At 36.4% G+C, this 17,585-nt stretch overlaps 1 protein-coding gene across 5 annotated transcripts; it reads right to left on the minus strand.

Annotated features, from left to right (window-relative positions):
- Positions 1-155: 155 nt before the first annotated feature.
- On the minus strand, positions 156-17,585 carry ampd3b (adenosine monophosphate deaminase 3b). 5 transcript variants are annotated; one of them, XM_053500003.1, is made up of 17 exons: positions 17,379-17,585; positions 16,809-16,853; positions 16,570-16,651; positions 9,736-9,958; positions 9,457-9,634; positions 8,523-8,688; positions 8,185-8,404; positions 7,899-8,028; positions 7,224-7,418; positions 7,013-7,144; positions 6,742-6,905; positions 6,522-6,648; positions 5,402-5,565; positions 3,731-3,851; positions 2,960-3,133; positions 2,750-2,860; positions 156-1,560 (listed from the first exon to the last, which is right to left on the minus strand). In XM_053500003.1, the coding sequence occupies exons 3-17, from the start codon at positions 16,649-16,651 to the stop codon at positions 1,384-1,386; spliced, it is 2,364 nt and encodes a 787-aa protein (XP_053355978.1). In that variant the 5' UTR covers positions 16,809-16,853; positions 17,379-17,585; the 3' UTR covers positions 156-1,383. The 5 variants fall into 5 exon arrangements, with proteins under 5 accessions (XP_053355978.1, XP_053355979.1, XP_053355980.1 ...); XM_053500004.1 differs by lacking the exon at positions 16,809-16,853; XM_053500005.1 differs by lacking the exon at positions 16,809-16,853 and having other exon boundaries at positions 16,570-16,663.

The raw sequence follows: 17,585 nt of genomic DNA on the forward strand, positions 1-17,585 counted from the left end.
AATGGCCCTTTTCTTTTTAAAGAGAAAAACTGCCTGGTTAGAACCTACAAATGCGTTATTTGTTTTGCAGGAAGATGCGCAACCTCATACTTTCCACTGACCACTTGCACATTACAGGAAGTTGGCTTGGAGGTATTGCCACAGTTCTGACCTCACTCTAAAACAATTTTTACCCATTTGGCCATTAAGGTTTTTATCGTTTCAGACGTGAAGCAGGCAAACTGATTATGCTCCAGTGTACTGAGAAAACCTTCTACCTTGATGGTAACCAAGCACTAGTGAAACACTAAGTGCATTAGTGTAGCAGGGGATTATATATATCTGCTTTGAGACAATGACCATTGTTAAAAGCGCTATATAAATAAAATTGAAAAATGTAATATATAGAGGAATAAAGGTAGTTTTTAACTCATAACTGTGTTCTGTTATTCTGCATTCTTTATATCAAAAGTCCTGGTTTGTCTTGAATGCCTCAGTGTTTAGGCAGGTATTTTTATCTTTTTGTGCATTAAGAAAATTATAAAGTTAGCATACCCCCCAAGCTAACTGGATTAGCTTTGACTCTTAGTTGACATTGTTGGGTAGATATTTAATGTACAATTTGGCAAAATCAGAATCTAGATAAAAATGTCCAACAGCAGTTTAGAAAATGAGGAAAAAATAAGGGAAGAAACTGGCAAAAGATTAAGGTCTATGCATGTTTTCTCTTTATGAGTATCATATAATGATTGTAAAAAAAAAAAAAAACAGGTTGGTAAACACTTGTGTTTGTTAACCCATGTTCCCATATCCAGCATTACATTAGATTTTTCTTTCACACAGCAGCTTGTAGCAAAAACAATTACTATTCATCTAGAACATTATTGATTTGGGTAACTTTTATTGAGGTGGATTTATTAAGGTTTTCTAAAATTGGACTGGTCCTAAACTTAGTCAAGAGAAGTTCCAGTGCTCTTGAAGAACTTAGAAGGTGTATACCTTGTGCAAACCCAAATGCAGATTTACAAGTTTAACAAGGTACTTAGTGGCCTAATCACTATGCCAAGTTAATGCTTGGTTTGTATTTTCGGCAAAACAAATATAAGTGCTTTTCATTAAAAGTGAAACCAAACCAAAAACCTTAAGAAATGCAAGGGAATATCATTAGTAAAACAAACCCCTTTAGTCATTCTGTTTATAGAAACCAAGCATGTCTGTTGTATATTTTTTTTTTACTGGGAGGAATTTTCCATTGCTCAAACAATTAGACTGAGGACTTAATCTGGCTCAGTGCAGAAGCAGCATGAGAATTTCCTTATACAGGAGTCCCAATTTAATGCTGGATTTTTTTTTGTAAGATTTTTGATTGTTTAGCTTTTATATTTATTATTAATTCCAGTATGTTTACACTCTCTGCGCAGCCATGCACTCATTCTTGACTGCATCCACCAGAAGGCTGAGCTCATTGCACATGGTCTCATGCCTGAAGGCCATGCGGATCTGGGCCACGTTGGTACAGCGGATGTCGTTCCCTTGTGGTCCGTCCTCTAAATACTGCTCACCTAAGAAACGTTTCTTTTCCTGTTAGAGACAAGATGAATTCTTAGACTGATAGTAAAAAGGCAGGCAGGTTATAATATCTGTAAACTAGAACACTAGCCGCTGTACATATAAATGAGTAACATGGCAATAAAAGCCAGGGCATGTTTAGGCTGGAAAATAAAAGAATTTTAACAACCATGTTGTAGATAAATTTCACATAACTTATTTTCGGTTCAGATCATAATGCTTGATTTTAAATGAAAAAAGAAAATGATTGAATATTCCTCAGTTTCTCTGATGAATATTATACTGTACCACAGCACTGTTTAATGCGTAATACTGATTGGGCAAAAAGTGGTTCTTAATTTTATAAAACAGTATGGCTTGGGCAATAGTTCTGGCTGCAAATTTATGTTTCACTTCAGTTTTGCAGTAATCATTTACATATGTCCTTGAAGTACATTGAAAGATAAAAAAAAATGTTTGTAAAGATTGATACTTAAAGTATTTCCAAAGATTTTCCTGTGTCATTGTTGTCTAATATTCAGAGGTAAAGTTGTAAAAGCATTTGTAAGCATTTGCAGCATTGTATCTGTAACATGCCAAAGCTGCACATCTTTTGTGCTTCATTAATTCAAGACAGAAAAAAGAGAAGCATATAGAGGGTAACAATAGAAGCAATAATAGGAACTAACATGTTTCACCAACTTTCCACACTATTAACTATGCTGTATTCTGTTACATACAGCACACAATCGAACTCGCGATCCCCGGATGATAGGGCATATATAATATTACATATTGTGTGCTGCAGATAGCACAGTATGCCATGTGGGAGAAGTAAATTATTTGCAAAGTCTGGTTAAAATTGTGGCAACATCTAAAAAAAGACCAATATCAACTCGGGATATTAATAAAATTGTGATACTAACAGAATCACAACACAGATAAATATGGCACCTCTGTGTTATGTTATCGTCTCGGCTTAAGGGTCACATTTAATGGCTGTTCATTCGTATTCCAGAACTGACTTATCATTAAATGATACAGTAAATGCTTCAGTAAAACCCTCATATCCCTAAAACAGGAAGTTTCCCTCTCACATAAGGTTCCTAATAGAGAGAACTAGATTCATTAAATATACAAAGTATCCCATACACCTGACACCCTTGAAAAACTGATATCAAATGTATCAAATAACATTGTAGGCATGATGCTAACAGTGTACCTGATGTGAGATACCACTTTGTAGGACGCTGTTTTTAGCGATCTCGCAAACATCACATGTGCTGAGCTTCCACAGCTGTGCTGCAATAGCATACTCCTCCATTAGTGCCTCCTGTCAAGTACAAAATGTTAAAGAAAGTGACTTAAGGAGTAGTTGATGTGATCACTTTACAGTTATCCTGGAGTGTGAGAGGTACAAAGGTACACGCACTTTGGTGTAGTGGAACTGCATGGGGTCGTCAGTGGACAGTGAGACACATAGGCCCTTATGCAGGAACTCTCTTAATGGGTTCTTGGAGTACTCCAGGAACAGGCTGTTGTTGCTCAGAGGGGACATGGCAATGGGTATCTGGGCAAGGTAGTACAGGTACTGCAGCACAGGACTCTGCAGAAATGGTGAAAGAAGGTCGAGTTTAAACATATTTAACATATTTCACAAGGTAAAAGGATTATCGAATAGTGTTTTTTGGTATTCAAATTTCCTGATTACTGTATATTTCTCAGAGATTATCGAAATAAAGACAATCTTTTTTGCTGTGATTTGAATATGGCTACGATTAAAAGTATGAATACCATACAATTTTACCAATTACTACATTAAATACTCTGCACAAATAACTCTTAGAGAAATTGTGCTGTCATTGTTTGAATTTTTATACTTTATCATCCCTCAGCACTTCGGATCTTTCTTTTATTAATATGCAACTTTTAGCTTAAAATGTTTTTTTTTTTTTTACTTGTATTTTTAAAAAACATTCTACCGTTCTTATTAAAATTCTGATTCTTAAGCAAATTCATAATTTGCATAAAAACAGGCTATGAAAATCTGAATTCATGGCACTTTACCCAAAAAGCTCTTTGATTAGATCATTAAATACTAATTTCTAAATATTTTTCTAATTTCAAAATTAAAAGCCATTTAAAGGTTGAAATATTTATAGAAAGAGGAATATTATTCTTTGCATTAGAGAGCGGCAGTAACCTTTTTCAGGTTGAGGCCATGCGAGATGTTGTCTGCAGTAAGAAAGGCTGACACCAGGTGAGTGATGGAGCCTGCTTCTCCACAGTGAGGACGAAACTGAAAGGTGCAGAGGCCACGTTCTCTACAAAACATGACAGCTGTTAGCTTATAAAGGGATTAACATACAGATATACAATGCACATCGTTGACCAGAAGAAATTATTTGTTCTGTGTCAAAAAAGTGATAATTTATCAAAATCAATTGCTAATGCACTATATAATCTTAAAGTAGGTTTGATTCATTTTATATAAAAGCATCTCTCAAACCAGGATCAACTCCAAATCAAATCACAGGTTCATAATAATGCACTGATTTAAATGCATTATTATTTCTATTATGACAATTTACATAGATACCTGTATAGCCGACATGTCACATATGTGGAATCTTAGAATGTGTTTAATTGTCAATGTCCGGAATTATTTATTAAGCATTTTTGGGTGTGTCAGGTATCAGCACTTTGTTCCAATCAGGGAAAAATCATGGGGCAATCTCCAGTTTAAAACTATGAAGCCAAGGGTGAAGTGCGAAAACGTGCAGTTCCTTGAATGACCATTAAGCGCTTGCTCCAAACGTGAGTCAATATCCTTAGAAGCCCATGTTAACTTTACAACAGATCTAATCATATTTGTTGTCAGGCACACAAAGGTACAGTATTGGTCACCATGGTTAGATTTCCCATTCTTGACAATTGTATGGGAATGATTTTTTATGTAACTCATAAGTTTACACTGTATTAAGGCATAACATTATGCAATAATAGGGGCATGACTGATTTAAGTTACAGTATAGCAGCATTGCAGATATCAAACCACTACCTGTCTGTTATAAACCACATTAGCTAACCAACTAATGTAGTTAAAAGTTGTAGCTTAACTTACCACAAGAAATGTAGTTCTTGACACGGGACAATATGTAGGGTATGGATAATGGAGTTCATTCAAATGCAGAGTAACGTTAGTATCTCAATTATCATTAGCCACCATAGCATTTTAGCTAGCTGGTATTAACTGACCTCAGTTAATAGTAGGCCTGTTCCAACCAAGAGCCAAGGTCCATTCGTTATAGATTAACAGGGGTTTAGGTGAAGACAGCTCCTACCAATATAGCGATGATCAGAACTCCCACATTTGAGATAAAGAACTTATATTGCCAAGGTGTTAAGCTCTTTGGTTGAGCTTAAAAATCACTCTTCATAAAACCTGTGTTACTGAGGGTTTGTCTAGTTCTATACAGTTTATGGGTTAAATATGTAATTTTAAGTTTCCAGCACTGTTTTCAGAATGGGGAATTTGTGATTTCTTGGTAAAAGTCTTATTAACTTTAATGGGAAGTAAAAAGAGAGGCTTTTGAGGAAACAACTTCACTTTATGTGATGTGTCCACCATACAGGCCCCTATGTAAACTATTATTAAAGAAATAAAAATGCATTAGAAGGAGTGCATTAATGTAAACATATAATTTGCCTTGTAGTTACCATTGTCCAAACTGCTATAATAGAAAATTAATTAACTTCTTTTTCTTGGCACATTATGATATTCATATTATGACAAATGTATTACAAGATTATCATCTCTTGTGAATAAATATTTATTTCATATCCGAAGGTTTTGAATAAATTAAATATTTACTTTCGCAGATTGTTTAGCACCATGATGTTGGAATACATGTGAAAGAGGTAGTAACTGTACGGAGGATTTTCTTCCATGGTCCATTCCTCTGGTTTAGGGCTCTTATGGCAGAAAAAGTGATCGCTGTGTTTGGACTCATCATCCACACTGTCAAAGCCTGTTACCTGCAGATTAATAGTGAGAACATTTAAGTGGGAATTGTTTATTCAGTTATGTTGCATACTGCTTATACTGTGTAGGGTTGTGGGGGCTTGAAGCCTATCTTCGGGAGCTCAGGGCACAAAGTATGGGAGACCCTGGAAAATACACCAGCTGATTGTATGATACACCCATATACTAGAGTCAATTTAGGCACTAATCAGCCATGTCTTTTAACTGTGGGAGAAACTAGAGTACCCAGAGTAGACACACACAAAAAAAAAAAAAAAAAAAAACACAGGAAGAACATGAAAACTCGATGTGCACAGATCAGAGGCAAGATAACAACACCCAACTGTGGAGGTGAGAAGCTATGGGCATGTTTAACAAAAATAGAATATACATTGCACAGCGAGTCTAACAAAGGCAATCCTTTTGAGTCATCATTTCCAGATATCTATATCCAATGTTGAGTTAAATTAACTAGTAATAATAAAGTGCAAATAACTTACTTATCGTCTATACCGCTTTATCTTTTATACAGGGTTGCGGGGGGCCTGGAGTCTATCCCAGGAGTCTATCGCAGGGCACACATACTCACACACTCATTAATACACTACGGGGAATTTGGGAACACCAATCAGCCTAACCTGCATATGTCTTTGAACTGTGGGTGGAAACCGGTGGTACCCAGAGGAAATTCACCAATTACGCAGAGAGAATGCAAACTCCATGCACCCAGGCCCGAGGTGGGAATTAAAAACCGTAGGTGCAAGGCGACATTGAAGAACACTAAGCCCCTGTGTCGGTGTGAAAATAACTTGGCACGGTGCACCTGTGAAGAACATGCAAACTCCATGCACCCAGACCTGAGGTGGCAATCGAACCCTGGTCCAGGAGGTGCAAGGCGAGAATATTAAGCACTAAACCACCATGCACCTGTGCGAATAACTACTTGGCACTAAATAATTTTAGGACTCACATATTTCAGGAAAACATGAATTTCCTTGTGCTTCTGAGGGTTAACGGTAGCCTCAAATAGTGGAAGGAAAATGTTCTCAAGCATCTTGGCAAAGTTTGGAATTATCTTCTTGGATCTGAAAATGTCACTGTATGAAAAAAATACATTTTATGTAATTATATTCTACAAAACTTTGGCACAAAATAAGGTCCGATTTTGATACCATAGACATAGCACTTACTATATCCTTGGCACTTGGATCATCCATCTTAGGTTGGGCGAGTACATTTTTTGCTGGATAAACCATTTTGCTAGGTTTTCCCACTCGCTGGCAGAGCGGCCATAGATGGAGAGGCGAGGCTCAGCATACTGGTATTTACTCTCCTCCAAATTATGTGCAACCTCCTATAAACAGCAACAACATACATACAAATACATGCTTTCTGACAAAAAATCATTGGATATCTTTGCACAGAGTATTTATATGACTGCGATCAGTGCATTTATTTTACCTTTATAATACGTCCAAAATATTCCCCATTAATACAGTTGTCTGTTTTTAGGTAGATCTCACGAAGCTCACTTGCACCAACTGGGTTGTATTTGGAGTTAAACTTGTCAAAACGATGAAACGTTTGCCTGCCCTAAAATTAAATCATTTGTTGGTCAATATAATTTTCAAATGCATACATAAAGTTAAATGGCAGTGTGAGGATTACATACAGCGTGCACATCCAGCGAATCCACTGTGAGATCATAAGGGTCCATGTGGAGATCTTGAAACACCTGCTTTAGGGTGATCTTTTTCCCACCCTTTTCCATCACCACTCGATCTGCCTCTGTTTTACATGTGTCCTGGATAAACTCGAGCAGATGCTTTTGGTTCATGCAGGCTGCTGCATGGATGTGGGTGTCGACCTGAAAATATTTAAGTTCACATCAGATTTGGAACAAGATGATAATGTTTTCCAAGTAGTTTCATTTCATTTAGTTTCAAGTACAGGGATTTTTTTTTTTTTTTGGCTTGCACCTGACTCCTGTAAAGTCTGAAGATTAATTAATTTTGTAGAACCAACCACGAAAGCCACCACTGGTTATAATACAAATACAATGAATGGTATTAAGAAGCAAGGCTGATTTCCTTCTTTTCCAAAATGTAGATTACAAGTGAAAGACTCGCTAGATTAAAACTTCTATTTGGCTGATATTTTTTTACTTATATTTTATGGGTATAATGAATGCATGAATGCTGAATTATTTACTCTTTTATACTTTTTGTGCCCAAAATATTTTAAAACTACAATTGAATATACTAAATACTGTATACATTTGAAACACTTAAAAACACACTTGAAAGACTTCGAAATCATGCTTTCACACTCGATAGCTTTTCTATACCTTCCTGACATTGTAGAAGTCCCTATGTGGAACACTCTTCAGTTCCTTCATCTCTGCCAACTCATTTAACATCTCATGCAAGTAGAACTTGGACATAAGGAAGTTGAGCCTTCTGTGACAATAGGTCTTCCTGAAAATAGGTGGGAAAATATGTCAGTTTTACATTTACAATCTACATTAAACATACATTCACTAGTTTAATCTATATGAATCTATATCCATATTATAAAAGTTACACTTCTTGGTTTATGTTGTTATAACATTCATTTTTGAATGATGTTCTTACGTTGGTCCATCAGCAATCATGGCAAGGACATGAGTCATTTCAATAGTGAAGGTCTCCATGTCAGGATAGGGTAAACAGTGTGGCTTATCTTCACTCAAAGCTTCTGCATTATCATACACATATATAATGCCATCCTTCATCTTCAGAATGTAGTCCAGGTTCTGAGGGAGGTCCTCCATACTGTATGGGTCCTCACCCTCAGTTGGGCATGGAGTGTTATCTGTAAAAGTCATAATATACACACATTTAAAGCATACATAACACTCTGTTTACAATGTGTTTAAACAGTACCACTCTTACCTTAACTTCTTTCATACAGTTAGTGCTTGCACACCTACCTGGCAGAACCTCATCTTCTTCACTCCATGTGTCATTATTAGCACTCTTTAGAAACCTGGCGGTGGTTCTGGGAAAACGGTGGTATGCAAGCCGGGCATATTTCTCTCTGATGAGTAATGCTTTCAACAGGCTTTTTGCTGCCTGCTCATAGTCTTCAACTGTGACCTGCGATGATCAATAGAGAACATCACTCTAATTTTAATCTATATTGCGCCACGCATTCAGTTCTTTGTTAAGTAACACCTGGGATTTCATTTATCTTTGGTTTTAAAACTGAAGTTTTCAGTACAAACGCTTTTTGTAAAGGTTGAGTATACAAACTCAGTGACTAACCACACTGTACCGTAATGTGCTTGCCTTGACTGTTGGCCGGTCTCTGGAGTGTGGAAAATGTAAAGCGTAAAATCGAGACGTTGTGTAAAATAGTTTAAAAACAATGGCAGTTACAAAAGGCCGTTATTCCATTTTGTAAGGCTAAGGACACACATCTTGGCATCTACATTTTCCTGTGGTTCATAATAATGTTTTTATTATGTGTTTTTATAATACCTACAATTAGTCAAATTATGCAGTCATAGCATAAAACTTCAGAGAAAATTAGGGATGGTTTGAATAGCTACATTAAATCAATATAACAGCTATTCAACAAAACTATATATATATATATATATTTTTTTTTTTTTTTTTTTTTTAATATTGGTTAAAGTAATTCTTTTGCTAAAATAATAGTGTGTTCCATGTCATCTGATTTAACAAATAATCTATGTTAATAGTATTCTGTTGCAAGGCCTAAAGAAGATATATTATTTTTGGAATTTCGTTGTTGATTTATTCTCATCGTGTTATTATAATCAAGAGTTGAACTATGGGTTATTTTACTCTTCTCTGCAAAAACAAACAAACAAAACAACAACAACAAAAAACAGCTCCTACCCCTGCACAGTAATCCCCATTGACAGTGACCCTCTGGAACTCTGGGACATTGGTTAGGACAGGTGCATCTGGTATATCTGGGGTGAGGAGAGGACGAATCACAGACATGGCCCACTCAGACGCACCAGGTATTTGTAAAGATACGGACTGGGTGCGCATAAGTTTAAAACTCTTCTTTCTAGAGTTTGGCACAAAGAACAAAAATGAACACATGTTAAAACAAAGGCTGCCTTACTGACAGGTCAATTTTCTTTTTTATGAATCTCTGAGTCCAGTGACCTTTTGATGCTCTCTTCTGAATTTTCCTCAGCTATTTCTTTCTGCAGCTCTCTCAGATTAGCCTGATGAAGGCCGATGGGGCAGTCCTCAGGCACCGCATACATAGACATGACATCTTTTGTGTTCTCCTCCTTTATTGCTGTAGCATACACTTTTTCAGCTAGCCGCTTCACCTGCTCATCCACCTCGCTGAACGAGATCTTCTGAAACTGCCGCGGCATTTCTGCAAGATAAACCCAAATACAGTTTAAGGAATGACAATAAAATCAAAATGATTCACTCACTCATCATCTATACCTCTTTTTCCTTTATACAAGGTTGTGGAAGGCTGAAGCAGATCCCAGGACCAGCAAAACTACCTAATTAGACGGGGTACCAATCCATCGCAGACCACATACAAATAAACAGACTCATACGATCATTCACATACTACGAGTAATTTAGGAACAAAAATTAACCTAATCTGCATGCCTTTGGACTGTGGAAGGAAACCCACTAAGCACAGGGAGTGATTCATATGTGTTTTTCTAGATTAACGGAGAACTGGAAGAAATTTTTCTCAATTGAATTTTCAAGAAGATCTATGAAGTTATGAGCAAAGTTCCTTTTAACATTCCACGGTGCCATGACTATGACATGATTAGACATGTTTAGAATTGATTCAAACAGTTAAGGCAGCACAAGCAAATGCAAACTTTTACCCAGAAATTATATATATCGAGGTTCTGAAATAAAAAATTGTTGGTCTAAATCTTTTTATTTTATTATATACATAAAATTATATTAAAATATTACCATATGCATTTTCACATTGACTCTTAACTGTTGGCATAAGTTGCAAGACACTCGAGCATAAGCAAATCACACTTGTGACATTCATGCCCCACCACGTGTAAAACCAAAAGCAGAAATGTTCTGCACTGTTGCTCATACGACAACAAGTATGAAACAGGCAGTAGCAGTAACCTGAAAAAGAAGTTTCACAAAAAAAAGACCTGTACAATACTGTGTTAATGATTAAAGGCTCTACACTTGGGTGAAAGGCGACAGTGCTACCCACCAGGCATATCTGCAGTATAAATCTTGTCAGTGAACTATGAGGGAAAAAACAAAGACTGAAATGGATGTCCAAGCTTATGATGCAAGAGCATAAAGGCTGTGTACATGTCAAATGTCTGTAGCTCCAGCTCACGTTTCAGTTTGTGTTCTGCCAGTGTTTTAGTCAAGTTACTGTAAACACTGCCAGGGACAGTACCCCCTTTAATGGTCAGTAGATTCTCACATTACAGCATGAATTGAAGAGTTGGCTCTCTGCACCATGGACTGAATTCCTTTACCAGGAACTACTCTAAGAAGTGTTTAAGAAATGTTTATGTAAAGCACATTCATGTGAGACAAAAATAAATATATAAACAAACAAACAAACAAACAAATAAATAAACCTAACTGGAAACCTAAAGCAAGTACTTGGGTAACTAGGACTAGGTTTTATACTGTAAGTTGTTTATTAAAAAAGAAAAAAGAAAAAAACCTAAAAAAAAAAAATCACTTTTCTTAATTTTTTTGATTAATACAATAGAGTGAGTAACTCTTGTAATATGCTTTAACTCACCGTAGTGTTTTACACTGTACCAGTAATATTGTGATAATGTTTTGCTTATTGTTAGGGCACAGTGATGACACTGTTCCACTCTATACTCTATATATGTTTTTCTTGCATCCTGTCTAAGGCTTGTGTTTATGTTGAAGCCCAATGATCAGTATGCCTCAGGGTTGCTAAATGTTTGATTTTCATTGACATGATAAATATAGCATGCCTTTTCCCACTGCATGCCTTTCACAGCTGAGCTATAAGTGGTTTTATACAGTCATTCTCCTTTTAAACATTGTACCTAATTTACTACCTGAATCATTTCTGTTTAAAACTAATGACGTACAGAGATTGTGAGGCCAACAAAACTAGGTCACTTGTAAAGCGTGGCTCTATAAACAGCCCAAGCACTTATTCTTAAATTCCTTTCTATTGACTTGTTGACATGTAACTGACCCCAGTGTCAACAGGCTTGGCATGATAGTGCTGTGACACTGCTGTTTCCAGAGCATTCCCATCTAGGAACACTGCATTCCAGCAGGGCCTCCTGAATGTTCCCAAGAAGTATAGAACATATGGGAGTTCATTTTCAAGTTTATCTCGGCTTAAAATTACAGCATATGACCCCCCCCCCCAAAAAAAAAAAAAGTTTATAGGGAGCCTAAATAGGGAGCACAAAACATATTGAACTTTAATTTGATTAAACTGGATTGTAAATACTATGGATGGGAATCAACTAACACCCCCCAATACGATATTATAACGATTCCTAGACATTGATTTGATTTGTATTGCGATTCTGTAAGTATCACAAATTTATAAATGTCCCAATCTGACATTAACTTTTTTGTTAATTCTGTTACAATTTTAAACATAAATGGTTTGCTCCTATACCAACATTTTAGTTCAAACACAGAAATAAAAAATATATATTCTAGAGTCAGTGTGGTGATGCATGAGTTGCCACACAAAAGAATCAAGAAACTGAATTGTGTTTCCTCACATCTCCAGTAAAGACTTTTAATTGAATTTGATTTATAATCGTGTACAATGTGATTTCATCCGGTTGTTGTATTGATTGTGAGGATTAGTGAATCATAAATGTCATCTAACCATTTAGGTATCATCATTATTGCCTGATCCTTTTGAGCATCTCTGATTTACAGAATATCTAAAATTTTGACCACCACTCACTTCTGTGATATATATTTTCTGTTATAGCTAAAGCAGGAAAACACACTCTGTTGCTTACCTTCTGAAGCAATCTTTGCCATAACAATGTTTTGAAAACTTCTAATTCTCAATGCTTATGGTCTGATGCACAGTGAATAAGTGTTAGCATTTTACTGTCTTGACTGTCGTTCTCTCTCTCTATTTAAAGAGGCTGACAGTGACAGCGTCATACCGATTCAGGACACGGAGTCTTTCGAATATGTCACAACTGGCAGTCAGCTGGGTGCGAGTGCTGGAGATCAGGAAGTTGAAATGCTGGTACTAGATTCTCATTCTCAGTATGCCTACCTAACACTATGTTTTAATGTGACACAGTTAACTATTTGCAGTGTGCTTTCTAGCCAATTATGCAAATGTAAACTCTAGAACAAACACACAACAGAAAGGACCCGCATTAGGTACTGGCTATTGTTAGGTTATATCCGTCCTGGATTATAGCACCCTTCAGCCACAGGATGCCACATACTCATGCCATACACTTGAGACACATGATCAAGAACACATCAAGCATGTTTATGGACAGTGTGCACCTCTGTAAGTCACATTTGTATAGCATTATTTGTAAAGCCATATGTTGAATGCTTGTGTAGTTTGTCTGTGTTACTGTTTGACTGTCCTAGTCTTTGTTTGCATTTGTGTACAATTAAAGTGGGTACCTTGCTGCAAACTGTTTGTATTAAACAGTCTAACTGTAACTAAGCAAAACACAGGTCCTATCTACACTCCACTGGCATATCATGTGTTGGCCACACCCAAGAAATAACCACTGATGCCAAACAAACACAAGCACAGTCCTGCCCTAGGAAGAAATACAATCTCATGCACATGTCACTTTCAACATATTGTATGTCTGCTTGCAAATATGACTTCTTTTTACCCACTCTAGAATGTAAACTCTCTACCACTGTCCAACACTTACAGAGACAGTGAGCACATTACTAATGACAGAAGCTAACCTAACAGAACACAATGACTTTGACACAATGGCTTAAAACAACCTTGACGCACCTTTCCAACTCTTCGTAGTTTTAACTTAGTTGAATGTTGCACTAAGCTGCTAACAGCCCTGCTGTGTGACAATAGCTTTAAATGCATATCCAGAGCCCCATTATTTAATGTCTAACACAGAATTGGATAGCATTTCCTGATACACTACTGCACAAAACACTAGATGAAGTTTTGCCAACCACAGAAAAATGTTTACCTGTGTGTATTGTAGATCAAGTTGTTCCTGTCTTCGCTTGTAGTGTTTGGAAACACATGCAGTGGCCAACTTTTTTGTGTTTAGGTTATACCTGACCTTTCCAGTGCTGCCAAGAAAACAGTCGGGCAAAAATCAGACTCCGCCTAAGCACATAACTCCTGATGTGTACCTGTCCATCCCACTAACTCTAGACCAAACTCTCACTCCCACTTCTGTTTCACTGTCCAACCTCTTTCACACAGTCCTCAGTTACACAGTTTTTTTCTTTAACCATATTTGAGTACAGACCTGTTGTTCCACTCAAAGACATCTGAACAAAAGGATTAATAAAGTAAACATAGCTTTACATGTAACAACACAGTATTGTATGATAGCCAACTAGTAACACAAGAGTTTAACAATTCATACAGTGTTAACATTAAATGTATGTATTCTGTTTTATCCATGAACAAGATAACTGAACATCTTGTACAAACACTTTGGGTGTATAAACATCCTAAATTCCTCCCAGCGGATTAGTGGCACACACACACATATATACACACATTATACACACACACACATACACATACACACACATATATATGTATATATATATGTGTGTGTATGTGTATGTGTGTGTGTGTGTGTATATATATATATATATATATATATATATATACACACACACACAGTATATGAAAAATGGCCTATTGAGTTTTATTTGCACATATTTATTATAATAATGACATGGACTAGTATATGATATAGTTTTGAGGTGAAGAGAAAAATCTATACAGTTTTCATAATTACACTGCCCGGCCAAAAAAGGTCACCAGGTGGATTTAACTAAGCTAATAGTTTGGCACTTTATATTAGATAATTACTGCAGTGATTAATCAGGTTCAGCTGGAAACAATTCTTGGAACACTTATCAGTAAGGCTAATCACTGATGGCATATTGCAAGATGCCAAAGACAGGATTCACCGGGCACAAACTGTAAGTGGCCGGAACTGAGTGGTTCAGGGAGCATGAGACATTATTTTCCCACATACAGTAGATGGGCCATGACGCAGTCCAAATTTTAACCTTATTAAGAAGATATGGGATGTGCTGGAGAAGACTTTAAACAGCAGTCCAACTCTCCAATTAATAATAAAAGATCTTGGTCAAAAATTAATGCCACACTGTATGGATCAAATGTTTTGACACTGTGTAAGCTTATTGACACGATGCCACGGCGGATACATGCCGTGATCAAAGCAAAAGGCGAGCCAACAAAATATTAGTGTGCAATTTTTTAATTAATTATTTTTTTTATTACATTTATTTTATTCTGACAGCATAAGTATTTGCTCCCTATTTATGTGAAACCCCTAATTAAGTATTAAGAATATCCATTAAGTATTTAATGGAACACATTTAATTAGTATTCTTAACTGCTTGCAGTGGGTAAACTATTATACTAAACTGTATTTACAGCTGCCCTTATACATACACTAAACACTGTAATGTATGCACAGTTGTCCCCCTGCTCATTCATACAATTATTCTGTCAGCCAACTATTTGGCAGCAGCACAATGCATTATATTATGAACAGTAGGCACAGGTAAAGAGATTTAGGCGGTGTTCACATGTCTGTGTCTGTCAGAGAGGATGGTTGGAGTTTTTCAGAAAATGTTGATCTCCTGAGATATGTTACACAACAGTCTCTAGACAGAAAAAAAGTAGCAGCAATTTTGCAGATAGTAATACTTTGTTGTTAAAGAGTAGTTAGAGAAGCATGACCAAGCAAGTTGCGGGTAGTATACTCAAATAACTTGCCTCAAGGCCTTAAGGGTTCAAAGTTTTATCTGGAACATGAAGATCTAAGATAATGAGCCATTCACATATTCTACAGAAATCCAGCGAGGTGTGACATAGGGAGTATTAACATTAGGGAATGAGGAAGAGCTCAGGAACGAAGAGAACCAATGGTAAGTTAACACTGTTGAGAGAAAACATCAGATTCTTTGAAAACAGTGAGAGGAATATAAACAGCCTTACCCACGTGTATAGCTTAATTTATTGTAAACATCTATACAGCCGCATTATATGACTTGTGATGTTTTGCTCAATTGTATTTAGGTCTACATGCCCGAGGAGTGTTCGGGGTATAAACTGACAAGTTGAAATGTTTTTTAAACGATAACAATACATTTAATTTTCATGAAATACATAATTACATTTTTATATTTGATCACATTTAAGAGTCAACCACAGGCCATTGCACAAGCTTCCAGACACTGTCTTGGGGGGGAGTGGGGTTTAGAGGCATGATCTATACCACGTGCCACTGCCTTTATTGTGTTGTATGATTGATGGGCATAGAGTTATTTTAAGACTTATCTTATTTATCTATATTTATCTTAAACTTATTTCAAGTTATTTTAGTCATGTTGTAATGTTGTTGTAGCAACTTTGTTTTAAATGAAGTTGTACTTTAACAATTTACAAATTACTTTAATAATGACTACCAGGACAGTGTTACAGTTACTTGTTCTAGCTTTTGTGACCTCATCGTGTCAGTTGGCAAGTCCTGTGTGTGTTTTTTTTATGCAAATTAAATTTTTTAACCAAACCAAAAAGGTTTTGTTTTTGCCCACCGAGATTAAGATTAGAGTTTGATTCATGTATATAAATAACATTAATTAGCTGCATTTATAATTATATCAGTGACAAGTCTGCACACTGTCACAGTCTAGTTTGTGGTTAGCATGTGTGCATGTGCTAGGAGTTAATCCACCTGTTTGCCATGTTATAAGTGAAGTTGATTGTGCACTCACCCTTGCCTAGAGCAGGCAAAGTTTGCTGCTTGTTCAGAGGATTCATCTTCCTCCTCGCCTTGGTTTGTGCATTTGGGTCCATCTAATTTTTGATCAGAGAAAAATTGAGAAGTCACACACATTGCTCATGTAGACGACTATAAAGTATGCTTGAAGTATTCATCATAACATTAGAATAACTGACTTAAACTATACAACCAGACTGATGGATTATAAAAATAGTCCATTGTGCTACTTACTTAACGCAGACAACGAAAAGCCTAGTTTCAGTTTCCTGTGTTTTTCTAAACAGGAAAAAGAAAGCTGCTTGTGCTGTGATGTTGCATTTACTGCTTGACTCATACATTAACATGATTAACTGAGACTGCATATTAATAATCTTCTTGTACATGCAAAGACCTACAAGCCTAGATAAAGTGAGTTATTGCATCTTCAAAAGTAATGTAACACATACATACTTTTAGTTACCATTGTGTTTGCATGCACTATTTCTAACAGACACTAAAGGTTTAAATGTGCAGGCAAACCCAGTGGAGTCTGAGTGGTTGGATGTTTATTGTTGAGTTGGCGATGGTGAACTGCATGTTCAGACATGCATGGTGTAAAAAAATTGGGGAGTTTATTCACAGAAAATAAACAAGTCCTATTTGTGCAAACTGGTTAAAAAAACAAACAAAAAAAACAACAACAATTGTGCATATGTAGGACAAATTACAGCAAATTAAAGAAATAATTTATTAAATAAGTGAATAACAAACAAGTAAAATAATTGTAATAGCTTTAGCTAGGATAAGCTTAAGAGTACTCACCTCTTGAGTTTTTCTTATTTTTGTGCTTCTCTCTCTCTCTCTCTCTCTCTCTCTACATGTGCCTACTCTGAGGAAGATGTCCCTCTGTCCTTTCTCTGGGAATGAAGATAAACAGCGAGTTCTGGGCTAATCAGCTTCTACAGGGGACTGTCAAGCATGTTTAACCCCTCCACTGCTAGTTTTGTGAAAGTGAAGTGACAGTAAAGC

This window comes from Clarias gariepinus, chromosome 7, assembly GCF_024256425.1.
Source record: "Clarias gariepinus isolate MV-2021 ecotype Netherlands chromosome 7, CGAR_prim_01v2, whole genome shotgun sequence".
Classification (NCBI taxonomy): domain Eukaryota; kingdom Metazoa; phylum Chordata; class Actinopteri; order Siluriformes; family Clariidae; genus Clarias; species Clarias gariepinus.

Coding starts and splice junctions, on each gene's coding strand:
- ampd3b (XM_053500004.1), bottom strand. CDS start 16,651: ATGGACCCAAATGCACAAACCAAGGCGAGGAGGAAGATGAATCCTCTG. Junction 6,906..7,012: donor ATTTTGGACGTATTATAAAG/GTAAAATAAATG, acceptor TGCTGTTTATAG/GAGGTTGCACATAATTTGGA. Junction 6,649..6,741: donor ATCCAAGTGCCAAGGATATA/GTAAGTGCTATG, acceptor TTTTTCATACAG/TGACATTTTCAGATCCAAGA.